The sequence below is a fragment of the Mirounga angustirostris genome, unplaced genomic scaffold, assembly GCF_029215605.1.
Source record: "Mirounga angustirostris isolate CCGP_5_RB_7025 unplaced genomic scaffold, mMirAng1.0.hap1 SCAF_13, whole genome shotgun sequence".
Classification (NCBI taxonomy): Eukaryota; Metazoa; Chordata; class Mammalia; order Carnivora; family Phocidae; genus Mirounga; species Mirounga angustirostris.
Window position 1 is genome coordinate 12066965 of NW_026991721.1, and position 24797 is coordinate 12091761.

The 24797-nt window shown below is 42.0% G+C and overlaps 1 protein-coding gene and 1 pseudogene across 1 annotated transcript; both read left to right on the forward strand.

Moving 5' to 3' along the window:
• The first annotated feature begins 407 nt into the window (after positions 1–407).
• LOC123856387 (olfactory receptor 9I1) lies at positions 408–1349 on the forward strand. The gene has a single exon (XM_045892590.1). It carries the CDS (start codon positions 408–410, stop codon positions 1347–1349), a length of 942 nt encoding a protein of 313 aa, XP_045748546.1.
• Positions 1350–12758: 11409 nt separating this feature from the next.
• Positions 12759–24004, forward strand: LOC123857970 (olfactory receptor 9I1-like; annotated as a pseudogene).
• The last annotated feature ends 793 nt before the right edge of the window (positions 24005–24797 follow it).

Here is a 24797-nt window from a genome sequence, read left to right on the forward strand (position 1 = left end):
AATGGAGGCTCACCCAGTAACTGGATGATCAAGCAGAAGGTATGCGGTAGAAGACACTTCAATATCCATGGGGATTAAAAAACATGCTGACCAGGTTCTCCCCAAATCTGAGGCTATGTGTCTCTTGTTTTCACAGAATTTCCAAATACAAACCAGAATTAATTTGAAGCAGAAACACCAGCTCAGGGCTCAGCTCCAAAAACTGCAGAAGAACATAGATGACCAAGGAGAATCTGCCAGGTACAGGATTTCTCAAAAACAAATTCTATAAATTGGCCCAGAAATAGAAAGCTAACTTCTACCATAGAGAGAAAGAATCTGCCCTTCAGTTCTGGGATCTGCCCGTCAGTTCTTTGTTGTTCCTGTTGTTCATTCTCATCTTCAGGTCAATTGTCAATATTGAATCCATGACCGAGAATAATCTCACCACAGTAACAGAGTTCATTCTCATGGGCTTTACTGACTACCACATGTTGGAGATTCCCCTCTTCCTGAAGTTTCTCATCTTCTATATCATCACCCTTCTAGGAAATGCAGGGATGATCATTCTGATCCAAGTGGATGTCCAACTCCACACCCCAATGTACTTCTTCCTGAGCCATCTCTCCCTGCTGGATGCCTGCTACGCCTCAGTCATCACCCCTCAGATCCTGGCCACATTGGCCACAGGCAAGGCGGTCATCTCCTTCAGCCGATGTGCTACCCAGTTCTTTTTCTTCACCATCTGTGCAGGCACGGAGTGTTTCCTGCTGGCAATGATGGCCTATGACCGCTGTGTCGCTATTAGCAACCCACTGCTCTACACTGTAGCCATGAATCCCAGAATCTGCTGGAGTTTGGTGGTGGGAGCCTATGTCTGTGGGATGTCAGGGGCCATCCTGCATACCACATGCATCTTCACCCTCTCCTTCTGTGACCACAATCAGATCAACTTCTTCTGTGACTTCCCACCCCTGCTGAAGCTCACCTGCTGTAACACGACAAACACTGAGATTGTCATTGTCTTCTTTGGCAACTTTGTGATCTTGGCCAATGCCTTGGTCATTCTGATATCCTACCTGCTCATCATCAAGTCCATTCTGAAGGTGAAGTCTCCAGGTGGCAAGGCCAAGACTTTCTCCATGTGTGCTTCCCACCTCACTGCTGTGGCCCTTTTCTTTGGGACCCTCATCTTCATGTATCTGCAGAGTGGCTCAGGCAAGTCACTGGAGGAAGACAAGGTCGTGTCTGTCTTCTACACTGTGGTCATCCCCATGCTAGACCCTCTGATTTATAGCCTAAGAAAAAAGGATGTGAAAGCGGCCTTCAGAAAGGTCACTGGTAGACTCCAGGTGTCCCAGAGTGTGTAGATATGAGTGACAGGACCTCTCCTCTTGGTCCATTTTCTTCCCATGTCAATAGATCCTAAGAGGTACCAACACTATATGCAAATCAGACCCACAAATAGACAGAAGGTAGATGGGTATCAGCAGGCAGAGAAGGAAAACTGCAAATATGGTAAAATTCATTTCCAGCAATCCCATGGTGCTTTTTTCTCCTCCCGGCTCTCCTGCCTCCAGTCCATTCCCTAGCACACAACAGTCTTACGATACTGTCTGATAGCTTAACTTACAGAATTTCAGGGGTCCGTGGGACTTGAGTTTATCTCATCCCACCCATGTCTTTGCAGCCATGCTTAAGCTTCCATCTTTTCCTTCTCATTTTTTGCTCCCATTAAACCTACCTTTTTCTGTGTCAGAGATTCTAATTGGGGATTCCAGTGTTAAATGCTAAAAAGTTTTTTTTTTCTTTTAATACATGAGTAACTGATCATGTCAGCAAGTGGGGAGTGCTGTATAAGACAAAACTGAGTCTCCAAATGGCCAAGGGAAGGGAGTGTTTGAGAAAAAGGCCTTCCTCTTCACCATCTTTGTCTTGGGACACCCCCTTGAGGAGCCTTCCTTCTTGCTCATGCCACAAGGATGGAATTTGCAAACTGCCTTCCCACTTGATGGTTCCCTGGCTTTGTTGCTCCTGCTGTGTAATGTTCCTCTCATATTTCCAAGATGAACTAAGCCACCTTACCTTTGGCTCCTCAAAGGCCAACTCCCTAGTTTCTGAAGGACATGATACATTGCTCCTCCTCCCCCCTCACATTGCGTGCTTCGTGAACAGTCCCTTCCTATCAAGCATCCCATAATTTCCAGGAACAGCAAAGACAGAGAACAAAGACAGGTATAAGGTAAACATTAAACCACATGTTATCTTCCCTGGAAGAAGGTTTTTGGAGAAAAGAAAGTAACTAATTTCTGCTTGAGACTGCAAAACCCTTCAGGGCAGAGTCTGCTTTGCTTGTTGTGGAACTCAATCCAAGTTCAGGGTCTGGACCAGATGAACTCTTGATAATTGCTTTTGAACAGATTTTTAGGGCACATGCATGATCTCATTTGAGCCTCAGGGAAACTCTGTGAGGCAAATAAGGAAGACAGTGTTGAATAGAAGATTCCCTTTTGCAGTTAAGAAAGTGCTTTCTCGGGCGCCTGGGTGGCTCAGTTGGTTAAGCGACTGCCTTCGGCTCAGGTCATGATCCTGGAGTCCCAGGATCGAGTCCCGCATTGGGCTCCCTGCTCAGCAGGGAGTCTGCTTCTCCCTCTGACCCTCACCCCTCTCATGCTCTCTCTCTAATTCTCTCTCTCAAATAAATAAATAAAATCTTAAAAAAAAAAAAAAGAAAGTGCTTTCTCGGGCACCTGGGTGGCTCAGTTGGTTAAGCGACTGCCTTCGGCTCAGGTCATGATCCTGGAGTCCCAGGATCGAGTCCCACATCAGGCTCCCTGCTCAGCAGGGAGTCTGCTTCTCCCTCTGACCCTCCTCCCTCTCATGCTCTCTGTCTCTCATTCTCTCTCTCGCAAATAAATAAAATCCTAAAAAAAAAAAAAAGAAAAAAAGAAAGTGCTTTCTCATAGTCCCTTTGGACCTTTGCTCAGAGTTCCTTTGTTCAGAGTATACAGCGGTAGACAATGGATGGCTTTCAGAATCAGGCTTTTAACTGAATCCCAATTCTACCACTAATTCACTGTGAAATTTATAGTAAATGGCTCCATTTCTCAGATCCTAATTTTCCCCAGATCTAAAATAAATATAACAACTCCTAATTCAAGAGCATATTGTAAAAAATTATATGAGGTGAGGGGCACCTGGCTGGTTCAGTCAGAAGAGCATGCAACTGTTAATCTTGGGGTTGTAAGTTTGAGCCAACATGGGGTTTGAAATAAATAAATGAGGTGATGAAAAAGAAATCTCCTAGCATAGGGGCGCCTGGGTGGCTCAGTCAGTTAAGCATCCAACTTTTGATTTTGGCTCAGGTCACGGTCTCAGGGTCATGAGATCCAGCCCCATGTCAGGCTCTGCGCTCAACAGGGAGTCTGCTAGAGATTCTCTCTCTTTCTCCCTCTGCCCCTCACCCCTCCACCCTGCTCTCTCACTCTTTCTCTCTCTCTCTAAAATAAATAAATAAATCTTTAAAAAAAAGGAAAGAAAGAAAGAAAAAAGAAAGAAAGAAAGAAAGAAGAAAGAAAGAAAGAAAGAAGAAAGAAAGAAAGAAAGAAAGAAAGAAGAAAGAAAGAAAGAAAGAAAGAAAGAAAGAAAGAAAGAAAGAAAGAAAGAAAGAAAGCTCCTAGCACAAACCCATTGTTCAATATATATTGTTCTCTTCCCTCCACTTTCCCTCAGTTTCACCATGGGTGTTGCCACAATTCCATGGCCATTAACAAAAATGAAACAGATCACAAACAAGTGATAATGAAAGACAGTGAACTGAGGAAGATGAATAACTCAATCCTTTTCACCCAAGAAATAAAACAAACATGGGTGTTTAGTTGGGGTGGGGGTGCACTTATCTGCATCCCATATGGTCAAGGATAACCAAAAGATGTCTTTTTATTGAATATATTGTTGTGTGCCCAAAGAACCCCTCTGCCAGATCTTAATTTTATGAGAAGTTGGTCCTCCATGACCCTCCATATGGGAACAATCATTGTATTAAAATGGCCCACCACCGTACCTACAGTTGATTGGTTCAGAAATGAGTACCTGACCCAGTGTAGGTTTAATAAACATTTTTCCCTGGGCATTATGAAGTTGAACATGTAAAAGAGATTCAGAATAGGAGGCCAGGCTGGCCAAGGTAGAGAGGTCAAGAGAGATACAAAAATGAAGCAGTTATTCAAAGGGAATCAGCAATAACAGACTAAGAAAGAACCCTGGCAGTTTCCATCCCCTGCTTCCCATTGCACTGAGGGGCAGCCACAGTAGTTTTCTTGCTTCCTTAAGACACACTGTGTTTAGTGTTCAGGATCCAACACTAAATTCCCCTTTGAGAACTAGTTCAAGCTTAGTCATGAGACTCAAAGGATATTTGTAGATCTTTAATGGAGAGGAGTTCTTCAGCATATTCTAGCAGATCTGCACTCACACACACTGATTCCATCCACCCTTTAAATAAAGAAAGCTCTGGGTTTCAGTATCTATATACTTTTTTTTTAAACATAGTTTTCAGAGACATTTATTTTTTATTTCTTAGAAACACAATTTCTATGATGCATAATAATGCCACCAATGATTTTTAGCTCAGACATTTCAAGGACATAACCTTCCAGAAAGGGGTCGCTTTTCTGTTCAGAGAGTTGTTGCTATTCTTTTCTTCGATCTCCTGTTGAGTTTGTAGGTGTTCAGGATGGTTTGATCCCTATCCAGCTGAATTCCTGAGAGGAGACGAAATCCAGGTCTCTTACTCCTCCGCCATCTTGCTCCACCCCCAGTATCTATATTCTTTTATCATACTCTCATTATAGGAGAAACTTCCCCACCTAGAGCTCTTTGCTTAGGTAACCACTGTTCTAGCACTTGACCTTGACCTTCAGGTGATCAAACTAGAAAAAGCCCCTGACCCAGCTTTCATCGATGCATGAACAGAATAGAGAGCCATGACATGCTCTAGAGTTATACAATAATTATTAAGCATAACAATAAAGTTATCTCCCTCTTGAGGGTCTAAACTGAAAAATATGGGAAAAGATGAAGTTATTTGAGAAAGGAGACTCACAAATTATAATTAGTTATGGAGAAAATGGTTGAGTCATGTTAATGCGCAGACCAGAGAGAAAATGAGCAAATATCAGGTGCTGAGGAGGCAGCAATATAACCTGGTCCCTCATGCTGCATTAGATCTTTCAGGTCTTGAATTATGTTCCAGAATGAGTTCTAGGGCGCTCTATAGGTCCCCAAGAAATCCTTATATCCCTTTTGAAGCATAAGAATCTTAGCCATAGACCCACATTCTACTAGATAATCTGAGTGGGCCTCTGTTACAATCTAAACAACGTGGCAACTCATTGCCCTAGCTACTAATAAGAAAATAATAATGATGATGATAGCTAAGTCTTACAGAGCACCTATTATATGCCGGACACTATTCTAAGAACTTTTATATGTATTTAACAACCCTATGATGCTTAACAACTCTATGATGTACGTGCAATTACTATCCCCACTTAGAGATGAGTAAACTAGGACACAGAGAAGTTAAAATAAGTTGCCCAAGGTCTCAGAAGCTACAAAAGCCATAGAAGGCCATGATTTGAGATCATGAAATCTGGTTCCAGAAATTCCACTCTTATCTACTCTCTTATATCACTTTTGAATGCCATTTATACACAACCATCCCTTCTTTGGTACAGAATCACTTAAGGGAAAATAGCCTTACTCATTAGGCTCTTTCTCCAGGAATCAGGGAAAAAAAAAAATGGTTTCCTTGCTTCGGAACTGGAAGTCGTGTGAAAAAAAAACATTCAATGGTTGATGGAGAGGTCTCCACAAGATGAAATAAAATGAAAGACCACTTTAACAAAGAGAGGCTCTTACTTTTCACAAATGCCTATGCACCTGCAGGTTCTTGGCTAAGCCACCAAATGAAAGCTGGAAGAGATTCCCTGTAAAGGACATTCCATGAAGATTCATTCAGAATATACACTGAGCTGGGCTGAAGAGACCCTATTCTCGGTGACAGCTAAGATGCCACCAGGGCATTTAGGTCAGAATCAGCCATAAGGCTTGCCCTAGACAAGGTAGCTCTGTTGACGCTTGACAGAATGAGAGCAACACTGATTCTCAGATCTACCTACCAGTAAGCCCAAGTTCACTTGAGAGAATGAAAGCAACACTGATTCTCAGATCTACCAACCAGGGAGTAAGTCCAAGTTCTCTGTATTCAACTTCTCTGAATAAAAGGAATAAGGTCAGGAGAAACTCATGCCTTCTTCCCAACATCTTTTGCACACCTACAAAAGAGAAACTGTCTGCACAAATCATTCTTCCCCCTTAATCAACCTACAGGACCTACTTCTTTACTTTATCCAGGTCTCTGTTGAAGTGTTGCCTCATTTTGGAGAAACCTTTCTTGACCACCATATCTAAAATAATAGATCCCTTATTGCCTACCATTTCCCATCCCCCTACTCTGTTATTTATTCTTCAAGACACTTAACAATAGTTTGTTTTTAATCCCTGCCCCCAGGAGAATGTTCTTTGTCACCACCCCCATGCAAGCAAAGATTGTCTGCCATTTTTAGTGAATCTTCTGACTCACAGTAGGTGTTAAGTAAATATCTAATGAAAAGCAAGAAGAAGATAGAAATGAATAGGACTTCCATTTCTGGCAATATGGTGGACTAAGGTTTTTCTAACAAGAAACTTTTACATGTATTTAACAACCCTATGATGCTTTAGCAACCCTGAAAAACATGAAAAATAAATAAATAAAAAGGTGAAAAGACACTAAGAAATCAAAGGCTAAACATCTGAGGGAAAATAAGGACCCTAAGAAGTAAGCAGAGTATTGAAACTATGTGTGTCATCAAGAGCATCACCCTATAAGGATATATTAGTTATATATTGCTGTTAATTGGTAGCTTAGGGGCCCATGGCTGGCTCAGTTGGTAGATCATGCAATTCTTGATCTCAGGGTTGTGAGTTCAAACCCTACATTGGGTGTGGAGCCTACTTAATGTGGGGCAGCAAACATATCGTACAGTTTCTGTGGGTCAGGAATCCAGGCACAGGTTAGTTGGATTAGTTAGTCTCTGGCTCAGGGTCTCTCACAAAACTTATTAAGATGTTGCCCAGGGCTCTAGTCATGTTGACAAGACTTGAGTCCTTCCCCACTGTTGGCCAAATATGCCCATTCCTTGCTACGTGGTCCTCTCCATAGGGAAACTCACAACATGACTTTCATCAGAGCAGGTGCTAAAGACAGACGCTGTAGTCCTTTTGAAACCTAATCTCAGAAGTAACATCCCATCACATTGTATTTACTGAAGGTAGTCACTAAATCCAAGCCATACTCGAGAGAGAGGAACTACTCAAAGACATGAATACCAGAAGGCAGAATCATCCAGGGCCATCTTAGGAGCTGCCTCTGCAGTCTGTCCTCTGACCCCAAACAAACTGTTATTCAGCTAGGACTGGATATACAGCCAGACTACTTTCCCCAGCCTCCTTTGCAGCTAAGTATGGACATAGAGCTGAGTTTTTAGCCAGCAGAATGCTTGACTAAATGTTGTGGACCATTTCCAAGCCATGCTCCTTCCCATTCTGCTGGCTTGAGGCAGCTGAACACAGTGACCTTGGAAGCCACTGGTTGAAGGTCACAGAGGTTCAGTAGAAATCACTACTTGGAGGACTGGTAATGGCTCCTCTCTGTCACTAGCTGTGGGGCACTGACTCATCTCATCCTGGTTTTCTTAAATCTTGTCCACATCTTTTTAAATAGTGGTTTTACTAAACCCTCCTCAAATTACCCAAATCAAATGTAGCATCTGTTACCTGTAAGGACCCTGACTGATGCAGTCCTGGACCTCACTCCAAATAAATTCAAAGTAGAATCAAGAACTAAATATGAAAGGCAAATTAACAAACATTTTATAAAATAACAGAGGAGAATATTCTCATGACCTCATTATATGGAAGAATTTCTTATATACAAAACAAAAGGCATTAATCATAAATTTAAATATTCCTAATTGTGTCAGTATTCATTAAAGAGGTTCTGTTGATCAAAAACATGATTAAGAAGATGAAAATTGGGGCGCCTGGGTGGCATGGTTAAGCATCTGCCTTCGGTTCAGGTCATGATCCCAGGGTCCTGGGGTCAAGTCCCACTTTGGGCTCCCTGTGCAGCGGAGAGCCTGCTTCTCCCTCTCCCTCTGCTGCTCCCCCTGCTTGTGCTTTCTTTCTCTCTGTCAAATAAAAAAAAGAAGAAGAAAATGGAAATTGGGGTGCCTGGCTGGCTCAGTCAGTAGAGCATGCAGCTCTTGATCTCAGGGTTGTGAGTTCAAGCCCCCCCATCGGATGTGGAGCCTACTCTAAAAATATAAATAAATAAAAAGAGAGAGAAACTTCAGCTTATATTTAAAAAGAAGATGAAAAATTAAGACACAAAGTGGGAGAAAATATTTTTAAGGTACACAATCACAACTACTATCTTGTGTGTGTATGTGTATACATAAAAGTGATTAAGAGGGGGAAGGGTTAAAAGAAAAAGAAAAGTGATTGAGAAAAGATAGCACAAACACTCAAGCAGTGTTTGAGCCAGTCACAAGGAGACTGTTCAAATAACCACTACCTATGAAGAGATGCTTATTCTCATTAGTAATCAGGAAAATGCAAATTAAAAACACAATATGCTCACTAGACTAGCAAAAATTTTAAAGTATGACACCACTCTATTGACAAAGAGATGAAAAGAGTAGTATAAATTAACTAATTTAGTAGTAGTAGTATCAAATTAGTTTAATTTTGTAAAATATTTTGGCATTAACCTTTCAAAGTCAAATATACACATAACCACCGACCCAGATATTCCAGTGACCTAGGTATACACAACGGAGAAACTCTTGCCCGTGCCCATCTGGATACAGGTACAAAAATGTTCGGGGGCACCTGGGTGGCTCAGTTGGTTAAGCGACTGCCTTCGGCTCAGGTCATGATCCTGGGGTCCCGGGATCGAGTCCCGCATCGGGCTCCCTGCACGGCAGGGGGTCTGCTTCTCCCTCTGACCCTCCCCCCTCTCATGTGCTCTCTCTCTCTCATTCTCTCTCTCAAATAAATAAATAAAAATCTTTAAAAAAAAAAAAAATGTTCATAAAGCACTGTAATAGCATAGGGCACCTGGGTGGCTCAGTTGGTTGGGCGACTGCCTTCAGCTCAGGTCATGATCCTGGAGTCCCAGGATCGAGTCCCGCATCGGGCTCCCTGCTCGGCGGGGAGTCTGCTTCTCCCTCTGACCCTCCCCCCTCTCATGCTCTATCTCATTCTCTCTCTCTCAAATAAATAAATAAAATCTTTAAAAAAAAAAAAAAAAAGCATTGTAATAGCATAAAACTCAAAACACTTATCTTTAGTTTTTTTTTATTCTTCTGATCCGGAGTGTGGATGTGATGGCTGGAGCCTGATAGCCATTATGGACCATAAACTAACCTTGAAGCTGGAAACCATGCTCAGAAAGCAGCAGAGAAGAAACACAGAGAAGGCTAAGCCCCTGATGACATTTTTAATCCACCATACCAGCCATGGGCTACCTTATCTCCAGGCTTCTTTTATGTAGGATTGAAATAAACATTTATCTTATTTAAAAAACAGTAGTGTGCATGTCTATATACATATAATCCAAAAATAAGCTAAACTAAGCCATATTGTTAGCAATACATGGATGGATGAAACTACCCCCCCCCTTCTCCTCAGCAACAACAAAATGGGATTGGAGGCACCCTGCTCTGTTCTTTTTACCGATTTTCCACCAGTAAGGTGGTCTTCCTTTGTTTCTAAGTTACATACACTGTAGGACTGCTCACTACCCCACAGAATATTCTGGAAGGCAGGTGTTTACGGCTTGATGCTCAAGACCCTGCCACAATATAAAATGGAAAGGTAAGCATTGTGTGTCCTTCTGAGGGCGGAGGAACTTGACATGGGGTCCAGTCAGGCTTCCCAGAAGTGGTGAGGCTTAAATTGGGTCTAGAAGGAAGCAACCATGGGCAAACCAGACTAATAGGGAAGACGACCTGATGGAACATGCCACAGTTCCTAGTCCCAGTTCCTCCTCCCCACCATAGCCACCCTCACCCATCACTTCTCACCAGCCCACACGACCTCCATCTGACAGCTGGGAAGCTACGTGAGCTCGGGAGCTCGGGAGAGGCATGTGGCCCTTCTGGACCTGTTTCTTCATCTGTGATGTGTCAACATTAGTCTGAATTCTCTCTCAGTTGTTTGGTTGTTGTTTTTTTTTCCCAGCCCTGGAAGAAGTGACATGAAGGTGACAATATTCATTCCCTGAGGAACATGGGCAATGACATCATTCAGGGTCTTCCACTTATCCTCCTGAGCTTTTTAAACCCCAGACTCACTGTTTTCTTCCCCAGGTGGAGAGAGAGGGGCTATAATACCCCTGAGTCGGCTCTGACAGGAGGAGGCTACCTTCTCCCAGAAGCCCTCGCCTCTCATTTTGTGTTCAGCAGACAAGTCCAGGCTCACACAGCTCCCACTGTAAGGTAAATCATCATAGTGAATCATGGAAAAAGAGTCTGTCTTCCATTTTTCATTATCACCTTCGCACATAAGCACCATCCTAGGTGAATTCTATAAATAGATGTTAAAACCACCAAAGGATTCAATTGGATCAGAAAACTCATTGATTTGGAAACACGATGATCTTAATTGGGTTCTTTGAGCAAGAAGGCAAAACAGTTAGCCACCTGGAGGGCCTGTAGGTTGCAAGCTCTGAATTCCATCCAGCGACGCTGGGTAAACTGGGCACACAGTCTGGCTCTGCCAGCCGCTGGAAGCGTATTTGAAGGGGGGTTTCAGCATATGTGTACAGCCAGCCTAAAGACGATGAGATCATTGCATTTTCTATCATTTTCAGATTGCCACAGTAGCCATCTCCTTGGATCTGCAAAGAAAACAGAAAATATCAACAGTGCTTCACAGAAGTCCTTCATAAGAACAAAAGGAACAGCTCTTCTCCTATGCGGTAATGTGAATCTTGTAACTATGTTGGGAGATCAAATATATTCCCAAGACTATTAAATGTGTTTTCCAAATTTTTGAACAGTGCGACCTTGTGGACAAGCTACCTTCCCAAAGCTTCAACTCTGTCTTCTGTAAAGCAAGCCTAGGAATATATATACCTTGCCAAGGATCGCAGGAATCAGTAACACATAGGCTGAGTGCCGGGAATAATAGTTGGTGTTCAGATATTATTACTCTCCAGACAGCCATACTGTTGAGTAACCAAGTATTCAGAGCAAGAACCAAGGATGGGCCTGGACCCCTCTGAGGAGGTTGTCTCAACTGGTGAGGTCAGAAAGAAAGATACTTGTAATGGGCAGCTTTTGAGAAGAGAATGTGGAAATGGATGTCACGGGAGGGAAGTGCAGTGAGGGAGATGAAGAGTGGGGGGCCCTGAACCTGACCTCTGAATGTCCCAGCAACCCTCCCATCCCTGTGGCCCCATCCTGGGCTTGTCACTTCTGGTTTGTTCTTTAATGACTCCGTGGCCTTTCCTGAGGCTCTAAATAGGATTCTAGTGTCGAGCCCCCACCAGGATAAATTGGGGAGGGAATGTTCCCTGACACACTGGGTAAAAGTTGCTTCTTCTCTGGGCTTCAATTTTTCCCTCTGCCAAATGAAGAGAACATAGTAGACCAGGTGCATTCAAATCTCTTTTTAACATCGAATTCCCTTTCCAAACAAAATGAAATGAAGCACCTGGTTGTTGACAAGAGTTCAAGGAATTGCTGCTTCCTTTGAAGATGGGTGAGTTGGCAGCTCTGGGAAGGCGGGGGCCTCTGGGTAGCAGAGCTGGAAAATTACAGAACCACATCACCCAGGTCCTTTCCAACTCCAGGTTCTGTGGGTCTATGAGGTCCGGGGTCTCTGCTGAGGGTCGTGGGTGCTTTCAACAAGTGTGGAGGGGAGGGGTGCCTGGGTGACTCAGTCAGTTAAACATCTGCCTTCAATTCAGGTCATGATCCCAGAGTCCTGGGATCAAGCCCCACATCAGGCTCCTTGCTCAGCAGGGAGCCTCCTTCTCCCTCTCCCTCTCCCCCTGCTGGTGTGTGTGTGTGTGTGTGTGTGTGTGTGTGTGTGTGTGAGTCTCAAATAAATAATTTCAATCTCAGTTTCAATACCAGTGTTGTGGAGCATGTCCAAGGGCTGGACTGAAAGGTTATGACCATTCTGGGAAAAAAAAGGTGCTGTGATTGGCCAATCATGACAGCCCAAATCCTACCAAGCAGTGGGATATTGCTATAGGTCTGTGAAGCATATGATTAAACATGATAGAAATCTGAATTCATTGGTCATTTAGTTCAAATTATTGAAGCATTCATTTTTTCGAAGCATTCAGAGTAATATATTAACAGCCTCAAAGAAACTCATATTTGTAATCTTATGATTCAGAGATAGGCACAGCAAGAAAAGAGTCCTCGGAAAACATCTAGTTAAGCAAGGTGCAGCTAAAGCATGGAGTCCTTATCTCTAAATTTACATGTCTGTGGAAAGGAGGAAAAAGAAAAACTTTCTTGGCTAAATAAAAGATGGAGAATACTGCCATGAAAGAAGGAGTTACTGAGTCATAGAACGAAATTATAGATTTGGGTACAATTTTAGGATGTTTGTACTAAAAAGTTCCAAACTGAGTAAGGACAGGTCTTGAAGAGATGTCAGATACCAGCCCCATTCACAGCCCAGCGGAAGGTATGAAAGCTGTTTTATCCCTTTGGATATAGCAGACAGTTAATATGTGGGCTGACTACATGCTTTCAACTTTTTAACTTTTGGACTGTCACCTCCCCGCCAAAAAAGGCAGCTGGATAAATAAAAAAATTCTCCTTGTAAAGTATTTGAACGAGGGAATCCTGAAATAACTTTTCAGTTCCTCATGGTACTAACAGTGATGGACCTCTAAGGAGTGATAAGCCATGACTATGTACATGTCAGAGTTAAAGGAAATAGGGAAGATAAAAATGATAGGAAACTCACTTGAGAAAGGGACAGAAAGAAGCAGATGGTTGGAGCACAGAAAAAAAAAATCACAGTAATAACAGAGTTCTGGAAGAAAGCTGCCTAAACTCCTGTTCTTAATGTCCGGAGAATTCACTGAAGTAATCTAGGACTTCCTTCCATCTTCAGTCTCCACTAGACCCGGGTGAGAGAGCACAGGTCAAAAAAGATGGAAGCAATGGGAGGAACTGGGGTAGTCCAGGCTCAGGCTACCACCAAGCAATAAATGGGATATGTATCGATTTCCACACCTTCTTGAAGGTGTTAATGGTTATTCCAGGATTATTGAGAGGAACCGCTAAGTTAATGTGAAAAGGAAATGTCTGACACAGAATAAGGGCTCCATAAATCTAATGGTTTCCACAGAATCACTTTCTTTCTCAGACCCTAGGGAAAGAAATCCAAGACAGACCATGACCTGATTTGTAGGAGAGCAGAAGTAGATGATGAGAGCACTCACAAAGAATTACAGAAGTAACTGGAAATGTTTGACTTGGAGATGAGATTAGATAAAAGTGATTGTTAACACTGTCTTGGGAGAGAGGGATTTTACTCAACATAGTATCAATGTGTAGACTATATCACTGTGTAGAAGATGCAGAAAAAGTAATGTGGCTTTCCCAACAGGGAGACTTTTCCAAAGATAGAGTGTCCCCAGAAGTCCCCATCACAGAAAGCGGTAGTGCAAGGCCCTGCATCTGACAATTTTGGAGGCACCATTCACACCACAGGCTAATGAGCTACCCCACAAGCAGCTGTACTGAGCACAGCCCAAGAGGCCATCTGATGCAGCCCTGGGGTACACTGGACTACACAATTTGTTGGGGATATTCCAGAATAGAGAGATGCTACAATGGTCCTTTCCAGTCTTGATAGTCTAAGGTTCTCTGGTCTTAAAGACAACAAGCAAGCAAATTTGAAGAAATACTGACCCACAGGAGGGGCACAGAGATAGGTAAAAGCCTTTCATAGTAACTGCTAGTTGTGGATTCTCAAGATGGTAAACATTTTCTTCTCTCTCTGAGCAGAGACTATCTGAGGTATTCACCTAACATCTGACACTGAAGAAAGCAAAGGCCTTCAGTTCTGGAATCTCCAATTCCATTCTCCTCTTCCTACCACCTAGCTACATCGAGTCTATGGCCAAAAAAAAAAAATCTCACTGCTGTGACGGAGTTCACAGATCACCCCTGAACTGGCAGGCCCCCTATCCCTGATGTTTCTCATTTTCTATATTGTCACCCTTCTGGGGAATGTGGGGACGATCATTCTGATCCAAGTGGATCTCCAACTCCACACCCCCATGTACTTCTTCCCGAGCCATCTCACCCTGCTGGATGCCTGCTACTCCTCAGTCATCACCCCCTCAGATCCTGGCCACACTGGCCACAAGCAAGACGGTCATCACCTATGACCACTTTGTTGCCATTAGCCACCCATTGCGTTATAACCTGGCCATGACTCCAAGCACCTGCAGGGGATTGTTGGCTGCAGCCTATGTCTGTGGGGTATCAGGGGTCATCTGCATACTACATGCACCTTCACCCTCTCCTTCTGTGACCTCCCGCCCCTGCTGAAGCTCACCTGCAACAACATGACACAAAGCGCGATTGTCATCCTCTTTTTTGCCAAGTTCATGTTCCTGGCCAATGTCATGACCATCGTGGTCTCTTATATGCTCATAATCAGAGCCATCCTGAGGGTGAAGTCTGCTGGTGGGCAAGCCAAGACTTTCTCCACCTATACCTCCCACCTCACCACTGTTGTCCTCTTCTTCAGGACATTTGCCTTCATGTACCAGAGAAGTAACTCAGACCAATCCCCAGAGGAAGAGAAGGTTGTGTCTGTCTTTTACACCGTGGTCATCCCCATGGTGAACCCCTTGATCTACAGTCTGAGGAACAAAGATGTAAAAGCTGCATTCAGAAAAGTCATTGGTAAAATCCAGTTCCCAAAGAATGCAGGTAAGAGTCCTTCATCTTAACCCTTTTTCTCCCCAGATCTTCGTGCTCTGATAAGTATCAACACCGTGTGGTGCTTGCCCTCAAGAATGGTGGCTTTCGGGCGCCTGGGTGGCTCAGTCGTTGGGCGTCTGCCTTCGGCTCAGGTCATGATCCCAGGGTCCTGGGATCGAGTCCCACATCGGGCTCCCTGCTCTGCGGGAAGCCTGCTTCTCCCTCTCCCACTCCCCCTGCTTGTGTTCCTGCTCTTGTTATCTCTCTCTCTGTCAAATAAATAAATAAAATCTTTAAAAAAAAAAAAAAAAAAGAATGGTGGCTTTCAGCGACACCCGAGAAGTGATGAGAAGAACTACCTGCTTTTTTTGTTTGTTTAGTTTAGGGAAAACCACAAGGTTTGTGAAGTTTGCTTAGATGACTCCCTCTACCTCTCTTTTCTTGCCTTCTCCATCTTTACCCCACCTCCAAATTCTCAGGGTTTGGGGGCTACACTCTGATATCACAGAGCTACAAGTTAACATAGTCGTAAGTGAACTGACTACCACATCCAAACCCCCATCCCCAGCTCAACCATATTTAAGTTCCCCAGTTTCTCCTTCTTTATCCTATCATCTCAGTGCTCATTGATTTCAACTTATATTCTCTGTGGAAGATGATAGCTGGGAATCATACTAATGGGAGGACCGTCAGGAATTTTTTTTCTTTTATGGTATGGATAACCTGCCAACTTATTGTGAGGAAGTGAATGAAAAAAACCATGAACCCAGTGGAATTTCCCGTTGATAAAGGTTAGAATAGTAAAAGGAGGGGTGATTCCTTTGACTACTCCCTGATTTATGTCTCCCCAAATGGTTCCCAATATCTCCAGGGTTCTATTACCTGCCTTTCAAGTGGTGATTCTCTACCTTCTGGATCTCCAATTCTTCTGTTTCTCCTCCTCTTAAACACAGCACCTGACTCATGACAGTCACTGTTCTCAATAAGCTCATTCCTATGGGCTGCAAAGTCAGCAACGGTAGACATTCAGCAAACAGTCATAAACGGAATTACCTTCTCAGGTAATGTCCTACCCTTTCAGAACATCAGTTTCTTTTGATAAAAAAATTAATACTTCCTATTTGAAAGAATTATAGAAAGAAGGATTGAGGAAGATCATGAAAATCAATGTGCAGGTTTGGTTTAGTCAGAAGAGGCCAGGTTTGCTCTGGCAACACTCAGCTCCCAAACTGTTCACAATACTTCCCCCCCCACCATGCAAATCAGCAGGGGACCCTGCTGCATGTAGTCACCTGGAGACCCAAGCTTAAAGAATCTCCGCCATTTTGTAGCTGCCCTGTTGACAATGCAGACTGCACGTCATCACAGCAGGGGATAAGAAGCTACAGAATCATAACGGACCTTTGCTACTGCAGCCCACTAGTTAGAAGGAGCCAGACAGTCCTGCCTCACTAGAAGGGGGCCACTAAAGGTAAAAGAGCAAATGGAATATTTGCTAAGCAATACGGACTCTGCCACAGCGATTATCTGCAGTTGCGATGATCAGCATTCTACAAAACCATGAAGAACCAGATTACTTTTTTATTGTTCTGATTATTTTCTACAAACCACCTCTCCCGTATTTAGGGAAATGGCCCGCTCTTTCACCTGCCACCTGGTCAAGTGTCACTGGAATACACATGGGCTTTTCAAGCAAAGATCAGAGTCCTCTGGGAATATTATTAGTGAAATGAGAAGTAGTCTAAAATTCTCTACTAACTGAAGCCAAAAGACATATATAAAGTAGTGTCTACTGAGTAAAACTTAAAGATATTAAACTTGCATTTTGTAGAAGGCATGACTCCAGCCACATGAAATAGAGGAGTAGAAGACAGAGAAGGAAGCCCATGCATAAAGAGGAAGAAGGATGAGAGAGGGAGAGGGAGCCCTAATCCCACTTGGCTAGTACATTTTCCAAGCATAACATACCCAAAATAGGAGTCTTGATTCCCCACCCCCAAAACTGCTTCTCCCAAATCTTCTCCTGTACCACCTGGAGAACCAAGTTGGCCAGGCAAAATAAATAAATAAATAAATAAATAAATAAATAAATAAATAAATCGTCCTCATTTTCTTATTCCTCTCATTGTCTCACATCCAACCCATCAGCAAATTCTAACAGTCTTTAAATTTTATTTTTTTTTTTTAAGATTTTATTTATTTATTTGAGAGAGAGAGAGCACAAGAGGGGGGAGCGGGAGAGGGAGAAGCAGACTCCCTGCTGAGCAGGGAGCCCGATGCAGAACTTAATCCCGGGACTCCAGGATCATGACCTGAGCCAAAGGCAGTTGCTTAACCAACTGAGCCACCCAGGCGCCCAGCAAATTCTAACAGTCTTAACTTAAAAGGAAACCCCACCTAGTTTATGCAGGTGCCAGAGTCAGTAACCAACGTCCTGTGTTGGTACTGTGGTTGGGGCAAGAGTTCTAGTCTTTCAGCCTGTAAGCATCCTCTTCTCGGTTTGAAATGGCTTCACTTCTCCAGCCTTCCTGCTAATCTATGAGCTACCCAATATCGTTTCAATAAATCCCTTTTCTAATTAAATTGGACAATCTATATCAGTTGCTTACAGCTAAGAAAACTAATTGATACAGAAATCAGTAGCAGGATTGTTGCAGGAAAGAAACCATTGGAAAAATTGGAGGAATCAAGTTGTATTCTTAGCTACTTTGACTCTATGCCAAAAATTATATATTTTATATATATATGTATATATATAATAAGGAATTGGGTCAGATAATTATGGAGGCTAAGAAGTCCCACCATCTGCAGTCAGCAAGCTGGAGACCCAGGAGAGAGGATTGGGTAAGTTCCAATCTGAGTCCAAGTCCAAAGGCAGGAAGAAACCTATGTCTCACCTTAGTGTTGGTCAGGAAGGGAGAGTGAATGCTTCTTTACTCAGTCTTTTGTTCCATTCCGGTCTTCAACAGATTGGATGAGACCTACCCATATTGAAGAGGACAATCTGCTTTACTCAGCTACCAATTCAAATGTTATCTCATCCAAAAACACCCTCATAGACACACCCAGAATAGTGTTTAACCAAATCATTTGGGTACCTCATGACCCAGTTAAGTTGACACATAAAACTAATCCTCACAGAATTGGCTCTCTTGTCTGAGTCAGACTGAAACTGCAAGAATATATCTAGTATTACAACACAGGATGCAGACTAATACTCCTTTATCCCATAGCTCACAGTAGTGAAACAACCAGTAGCTTATGATCCTGAAATGTGATGTCTAGAAAAGGCAAAGCTTTGAGAACTATGAGGTCTCTGTCACATAATGAGTGATAAGTAAGGCATGAGTAATTCAAGACTGGATGGTAGGTGGTTGCTTCTAAAGGCACTGGCCAGTCTAAGGAAATTAAATGGCATATATTTCCTAAAGTCTTGGTCAAAACACAGAATAAAAATCAGGGATTATAAATTACTATTCTTTTAAAAATATCTTACTCTCGGGGCACCTGGGTGGGGGCTTAGTCAATTGAGCATCCAACTCTTGATTTCAGCTCAGATCATGATCTCAGTGTTGTGAGATCAAGCCCAGCGTCAGGCTCTGTCCTGAGTGTGGAGTCTGCTTGGGATTCTCTCACTCACTCTCCCTCGACCCCTCCCCCTGCTTCTCTCTCTCTAAAAATTTTTTAAATTAAAAATAAATAAAAAATAAACCTTGGGCGCCTGGGTGGCTCAGTCATTAAGCATCTGCCTGCGCCTCAGGTCATGATCCCAGAATCCTGGGATCAAGCCCTGCATCAGGCTCCCTGCTCTGCAGAAAGCCTGCTTCTCCCTCTCCCACTCCCCCTGCTTGTGTTCCCTCTCTCGCTGTGTCTCTCTCTGTCAAATAAATAAATAAAATCTTTAAAAAAAAACCTCAAATGAGGTAACTCACGTAAAACATTTTAAAAAAATAAAAACATCTTACTCTTTCAGCATTAGGGCTGATAATAAAAAAAGAAGCCTAACATTTGAACTGTGGGATGCCAAATTATATTGCCAATTGGATTACAGCCCAGAACTGAGTTTCTTATCCACCTAGGCTTAAAACTGTGGCGCTAATTGAAAAAGAATGAGAAAGAGAACAACCTTCCCTTCTGGGTGGCTCTGAGTCCCTCACAGCTCAACCCCACTGAGCCTCCCTTGCTAGCTCAGGTACCATCTCTTTCTCTGTATAATGGAGCTTCCTGACCTGCAGGAAGACCTAGTCACAACCTTGCTGTTATCTTGCCCTGCAAAGCAAAGCTGATTCTCTTCCTGCTCACGTACTACCAACCCTCATTTTCTCCAGATCTATTAGTGGAGTTTTATTAGGGTTAGATACATATATACCAAGATAGGTCAACTGCAAATTCAAACCAAGAGAATTCTTATACATGAAATAATTTAAAAGGTTCTATAAATTATAACAGCAAATACTGTAAGTTTCTAAATGAAAAATTAGAGAACTCGGCTTTAAATTGAGCTAGTGGAGCACCTCTGTGGCTCAATTGGTTAAGAGTCTGCTTTTGTCTCAGGTCATGACTTGGGGTCCTGGGATCGAGCCCTCCACCTCGGGCTCCCTGCTCAGGGGGGAGTCTGCTTCTCCACTCCCTCTGTCCCTCCCCATGCTCTTGCAGGCAAGTAAGCTCTCTCTCTCAAATAAATGAAATCTTTTTAAAAAATTTTTTTAAATTAATTGAGCTAAATTCATTGGTATGGGCCCTCATAACAAGATTTTTTTGAACCAGCAGAAAAGAACAGCAAATAATTATGGTTCTTTTTGTAATTTTGCCTTACAGAATATCTACAACATGCCATCCCGAAAGTCCAGCACACAATAAAAAAGTTACTACATATGAAAAAGGCAGTGACTAGGATTCAAAACCAAAAGAAAAATTCACACAGATGCATGATGATCCAGATGTTGGAATTACATGACTTTGCAATAACTGCTGTGGAAATATGTTAAAGAATTTAGAAGAAAAGGATTAAATGGGTAAACAGATGGGGAATTAAGGCAGAGAAACAAAAAAATCTAACAGAATACAAGTTTTAGAACTATATAGCACAGTATCTGAAATGGAGCAGATTGGATACAGCAAAATAGAGAGTCAATAAACACAAATACAAGTCAACAGAAATGATCCAAACTGAAGCAGAGGGAGGAAAAAATATTTAAAAACCAAAAACAGTTGGAAAAAAGCAAATGATCCAACATACATGTAATTGGAGTAGCACAAAAAGGCACAGAGAAGGGGCGCCTGGGTGGCTCAGTTGGTTAAGCGACTGCCTTCAGCTCAGGTCATGATCCTGGAGTCCCGGGATCGAGTCCCACATCGGGCTCCCTGCTCAGCGGGGGGTCTGCTTCCCCCTCTGCCCTCTTCCCTCTCGTGCTCTCTGTCTCTCATTCTCTCTCTCTCTCAAATAAATAAATAAAATCTTTAAAAAAAAAAAAGGCACAGAGAAAAGGAACAATAGAAATGTTTGAATGGAATGATGTCTTTCACATGCTAAAAAAAGAAAAAGAAAAAAAGACAAATAATAACCCAGAATTCTATATCCAGTGAAAATAGCATTCAACAGTGAACGACTATCCAACTAAATAGACGTTTTCAGATAAATTAAAGCTGAGAGAAAAAGTTGCCAGCAGACCCAAACTACATAAACATGATTAAAATATAAATATAAAGAAATAACAAATAGAAATATTAAAATAAAAATATAAAAGAAATAGTGCCAGGATAGTTGGGTCCATAGGAAGGAAAAAAAAAAAAAAACACCATAAAGAATGAGTATATATGGGGGTGCCTGGGTGGCTCAGTTGTTAATCGTCTGCCTTTGCTCAGGTCCTGATCCCAGGGTCCTGGGATTGAGCCCCGCTTCAGGCACCCTGCTCAGCGGGAAGCCTGCTTCTTCCTCTCCCATTCCTCCTGCTTGTGTTCCCTCTCTCACTGTGTCTCTCTCTGTCAAATAAATAAATAAAATCTTTTTTAAAAAAAGAGTGAATATATATGAACATAAAGGACTGCTTTTTCAAAATGTTTAAGAAACTATTGACAGCTTAAATTAAAATAATTACAATGTCTGATACAGTTCATAACACAAAGACAAAATAAGTGACAATAGTAACACAAAGGTCAAAGGGAGAGAATAAATGGAATTACACTCAAAATAGAAACAAGGATTTTACATTGAAAGTTAAATGGTATAAAATTAACTCAAGGTAGCTTGTAATAAATTAAGGGTGTATATTATCATTCCGAGAGCAACCACTCTGTGATGAAATAAATAGCTACAAATTATCTTCCCATTGAGAGTCAGAATATACTTCTCTGCCCCTTGAATCAGGGGTGGCCTTGTGACCCACTTTGGCCAACAGAATATGAGTGATGTTGCATGAGTTCCAAACCACTTTGAATATGTGCTGCTTATTTTACATAAAACATCAATGGAGCTAGCTTTAAAAAAAATAATAAAAATAAAAAAATAAATCTAGAGTTATTCCTTCCTCTCATATTTTCTAGAGAAGTATGTGTAGATCTGGTATGTCTTCCATATATATATACACACACACACACATTATATATACCCATATATATATATATATATACACACACACACACAATTACCACAATCAATATAAAGAATATATATATTCACTACCCCAAAAAGGTTCTTCGTGTACTTTGTAATTCATGCCTCCCACCCTCCATCCCCACACAAACATTTATCTGCTTTGTGTCATCATAGGTGTGTTTGAATTTTCTAGAACTTTACATAATCAATTTAAAAGCATTTACCCTTTCTCATCTGGCTTTAGTCACCATAATTATTTTGAAATTCATCCATGTTGTTGCATTTGTCATTAGTTCCTTTTTACTGCTGAGTAATATCCCGATAAATGAATACACCAGAAATTGTTTATCTATTCACCTGTCAAAGGACATTAAATTGTTTCCACCTTCTGCCTAATACAAATAAAGCTGCTGTGAATATTTCTGCGCAACTTTTTGTGTAAACATATTTATTTCATTTCTCTTGAGCAAATACCTGGGAGTGGAATGGCAGGGTTTTATGGTAGGTGTATGTTTAAAGTTTTAAACAACTGCCAAACTATTTTCCAAAATGGTTTTCCATTTGACATTCCCATTTGCAACATATGACAGTTCTGGTTTCTCCATATTCTTTGACACTTGGCATGATCAGTATAAAATTGCATGACTTTGGAAAACCATTTGCCAATTTCTTATGAAGTTAAGTTTCCACCTACCCTAAGTCCCAGTAATTCCTTCTCCTCAGTATGAATGAGAAATGAATGCGTATGTTCACCGGAAACAACTTTCACATGAATGTTCACAGCAGCTTTGTTCACGATAGCTCAACACTGAAACAACCCAAATCTGCATAAACAGAGGAATGGATAAACAAACTGTAGTACATCCACACTCAGCAATTTAAAAGGGGATGAACTAATGATATAACAACATGGACAAATCCCAAAAAATACTATGTGGAATGAGAGAAGCCAGATCAAACAGTTTCTTTATATAAAGTTCACACAGACAACCAACCTCTGGGAAGAGAAATCAGAACAGTGGTTGCCCCTGGAGGGTGGGGGAAGAATGATGGTGTGGACAGGGACAGGAGGGGTTTTTCTGGGGTATAGACATCTTCTATATGTTGATCTGTGTGATGGTTATATGAATACATGTATATTGCCCAAGTTTATTGAGTTGTGCTCCTGAGATTAATGTATTTTGCTGTTTTACATTATACTCAATTAAGTGCTGTTGGCATAAAACAACAACAAAAACCCTATATCAGGTAATCAGTTCTCCTGAAGAAAAGCTTTAGTGTTTCAAAAAGAAAGAGAGAGAGATCCAGAAAGAAAGAAAGAAAGAGAGAAAGAAAGAGGAGGAGGAGGAAGGAAGGAAGGAAGGAAGGAAGGAAGGAAGGAAGGAAGGGGAAAGGAAAGGAAAGGAAAAGAAAGAAAAGAAAAGAAAAAAGAATGAAGGAAAAGGGAGAGGGAAAGAAGGAGGAAGGGGAGGGAGATAAGAAGGAAAGGAAAGAGAAGCACTTTTACAACTTCAGGGTTTCCCAGGAGAGCCTCTATTTACACCTGTTGTCCTGGCACCCTAGTCAGTGTAGCCTGTGTCCCAGGTCTCTCACATTTGTAGTTAATAGGTCAGTAGACCTTCGTTTTACGCTTCCCGCTCCTGCTGCACTCAGACCTAGTAGTGTGTGGAATACGTGTACAGTGAATGGAGTTGTCATTTTGACATGTATTAAATCTGAAAGACAAATCAGCCATATCTCATCTCTCTTTTCCTGAGTCTTCCCGGACCGAAATCTCTTGTCCAAGGACATCACACATGGTGCCCCGCGCTTTGAAAAACAAAGCACTCAGACACAAGGATCTACGTTGGGCTCCTTTCTCTGGTCTAGGGTGGTGGTAAGAGAAACATCGAGCACAGTGCCCCTGGCAGTTGTCCGGCGGCCCATGCGGAAGCCCACAGGTTGTCCCCCGGCAGGCACTCAGGTATCAATGCACAATGTGCCCAAAACAGAGACTAAGAAGCGCTGCTGTCGAGCATATGCAGAGCGGGCTGAAAGCTTTTGTTACCATGGTTTGGTCCCTTTTTGCACGGTCAAAAGCCACAGCAACATATTTTATCGTTTGGTATCACTCTTATATTTTGCAATAAGCACTTTCCGTAGCGACAAAGTCAAAAACAAACAAAAAAACACAATTGCATGTTATAGGAAAGTCCACGATGAACGTGTACTCTGCACAAGATGTTCGTCAGCATTTATCACCCTCCGTGGGAGTCGTGGTGATGTCTGCGAGGACTTGAAAAGTAGAAGGCGCAAATCTGCGAAGATGCATCGTCGCTTGCTTCCAAAGACGGTGCTAGACAGTAATGATTGAAAATCACAGGTGTGTTTGCATTGCACTCTGTGAAGCGAGACTTTTCAGTCACATCAAAGGTCACTTAGCTCATTTATTTAATTCCAATTTTGTGTGCGCGTGCGCGCGCACACACACGAACTAAAGCAATACTTGGTAACGCATTGGCTCCAGGAGAAAAGAACAATTCTACACAGAGTGAGAGGATGATAGTTTTATATCAGTGTCATTAAACACTTCAAACAGAAAATCATTTGTTATTCTAATAACTCTTTCTATCCAATTCATCAAAATAAAGCTGTTGAAAGTTCATTCTGTCAGAGATGAAATATCTGACATTATTGCGAACACCTCAGCTTAAAATATCAAACTGGAAGACCACAGCTCTGGTTTTGGTTAGAGTAAAAATACAAATTTTTTAAAGATTTATTTATTTATTTATTTGAGAGAGAGAGAGCACAAGCAGTGGGGAGGAGCAGAAGGAGTGGGAGAAACCACTTCCTGCTGAGCAGGGAGCCTGATCCCAGGACCCTGGGATCATGACCTGAGCCGAAGGCAGACGCTTAGCCAACTGAGCCACCCAGGTGCCCCCAAAACACAAATTTTAGTGAAGCACAGCTTCATGATAAAAGTAATGTTCTTACTGAATTATGGAACTTATGGAATGGAAATATGTTTGGAATCAGTTGTAATACGCATAATTTAGAACTGCAGCCAAATAAGTTATGATGGTTTTTCCATCAAAATAGAAACTGTATTTGTTAAAATTTACAAATATTTCCATATAAACACAATTAGAGAAATGGAGTTACAA

Excerpts from the sequence above, each read along its gene's own strand:
- LOC123856387 (XM_045892590.1), top strand. The coding sequence starts at position 408 with ATGACCGAGAATAATCTCACCACAGTAACAGAGTTCATTCTCATGGGC.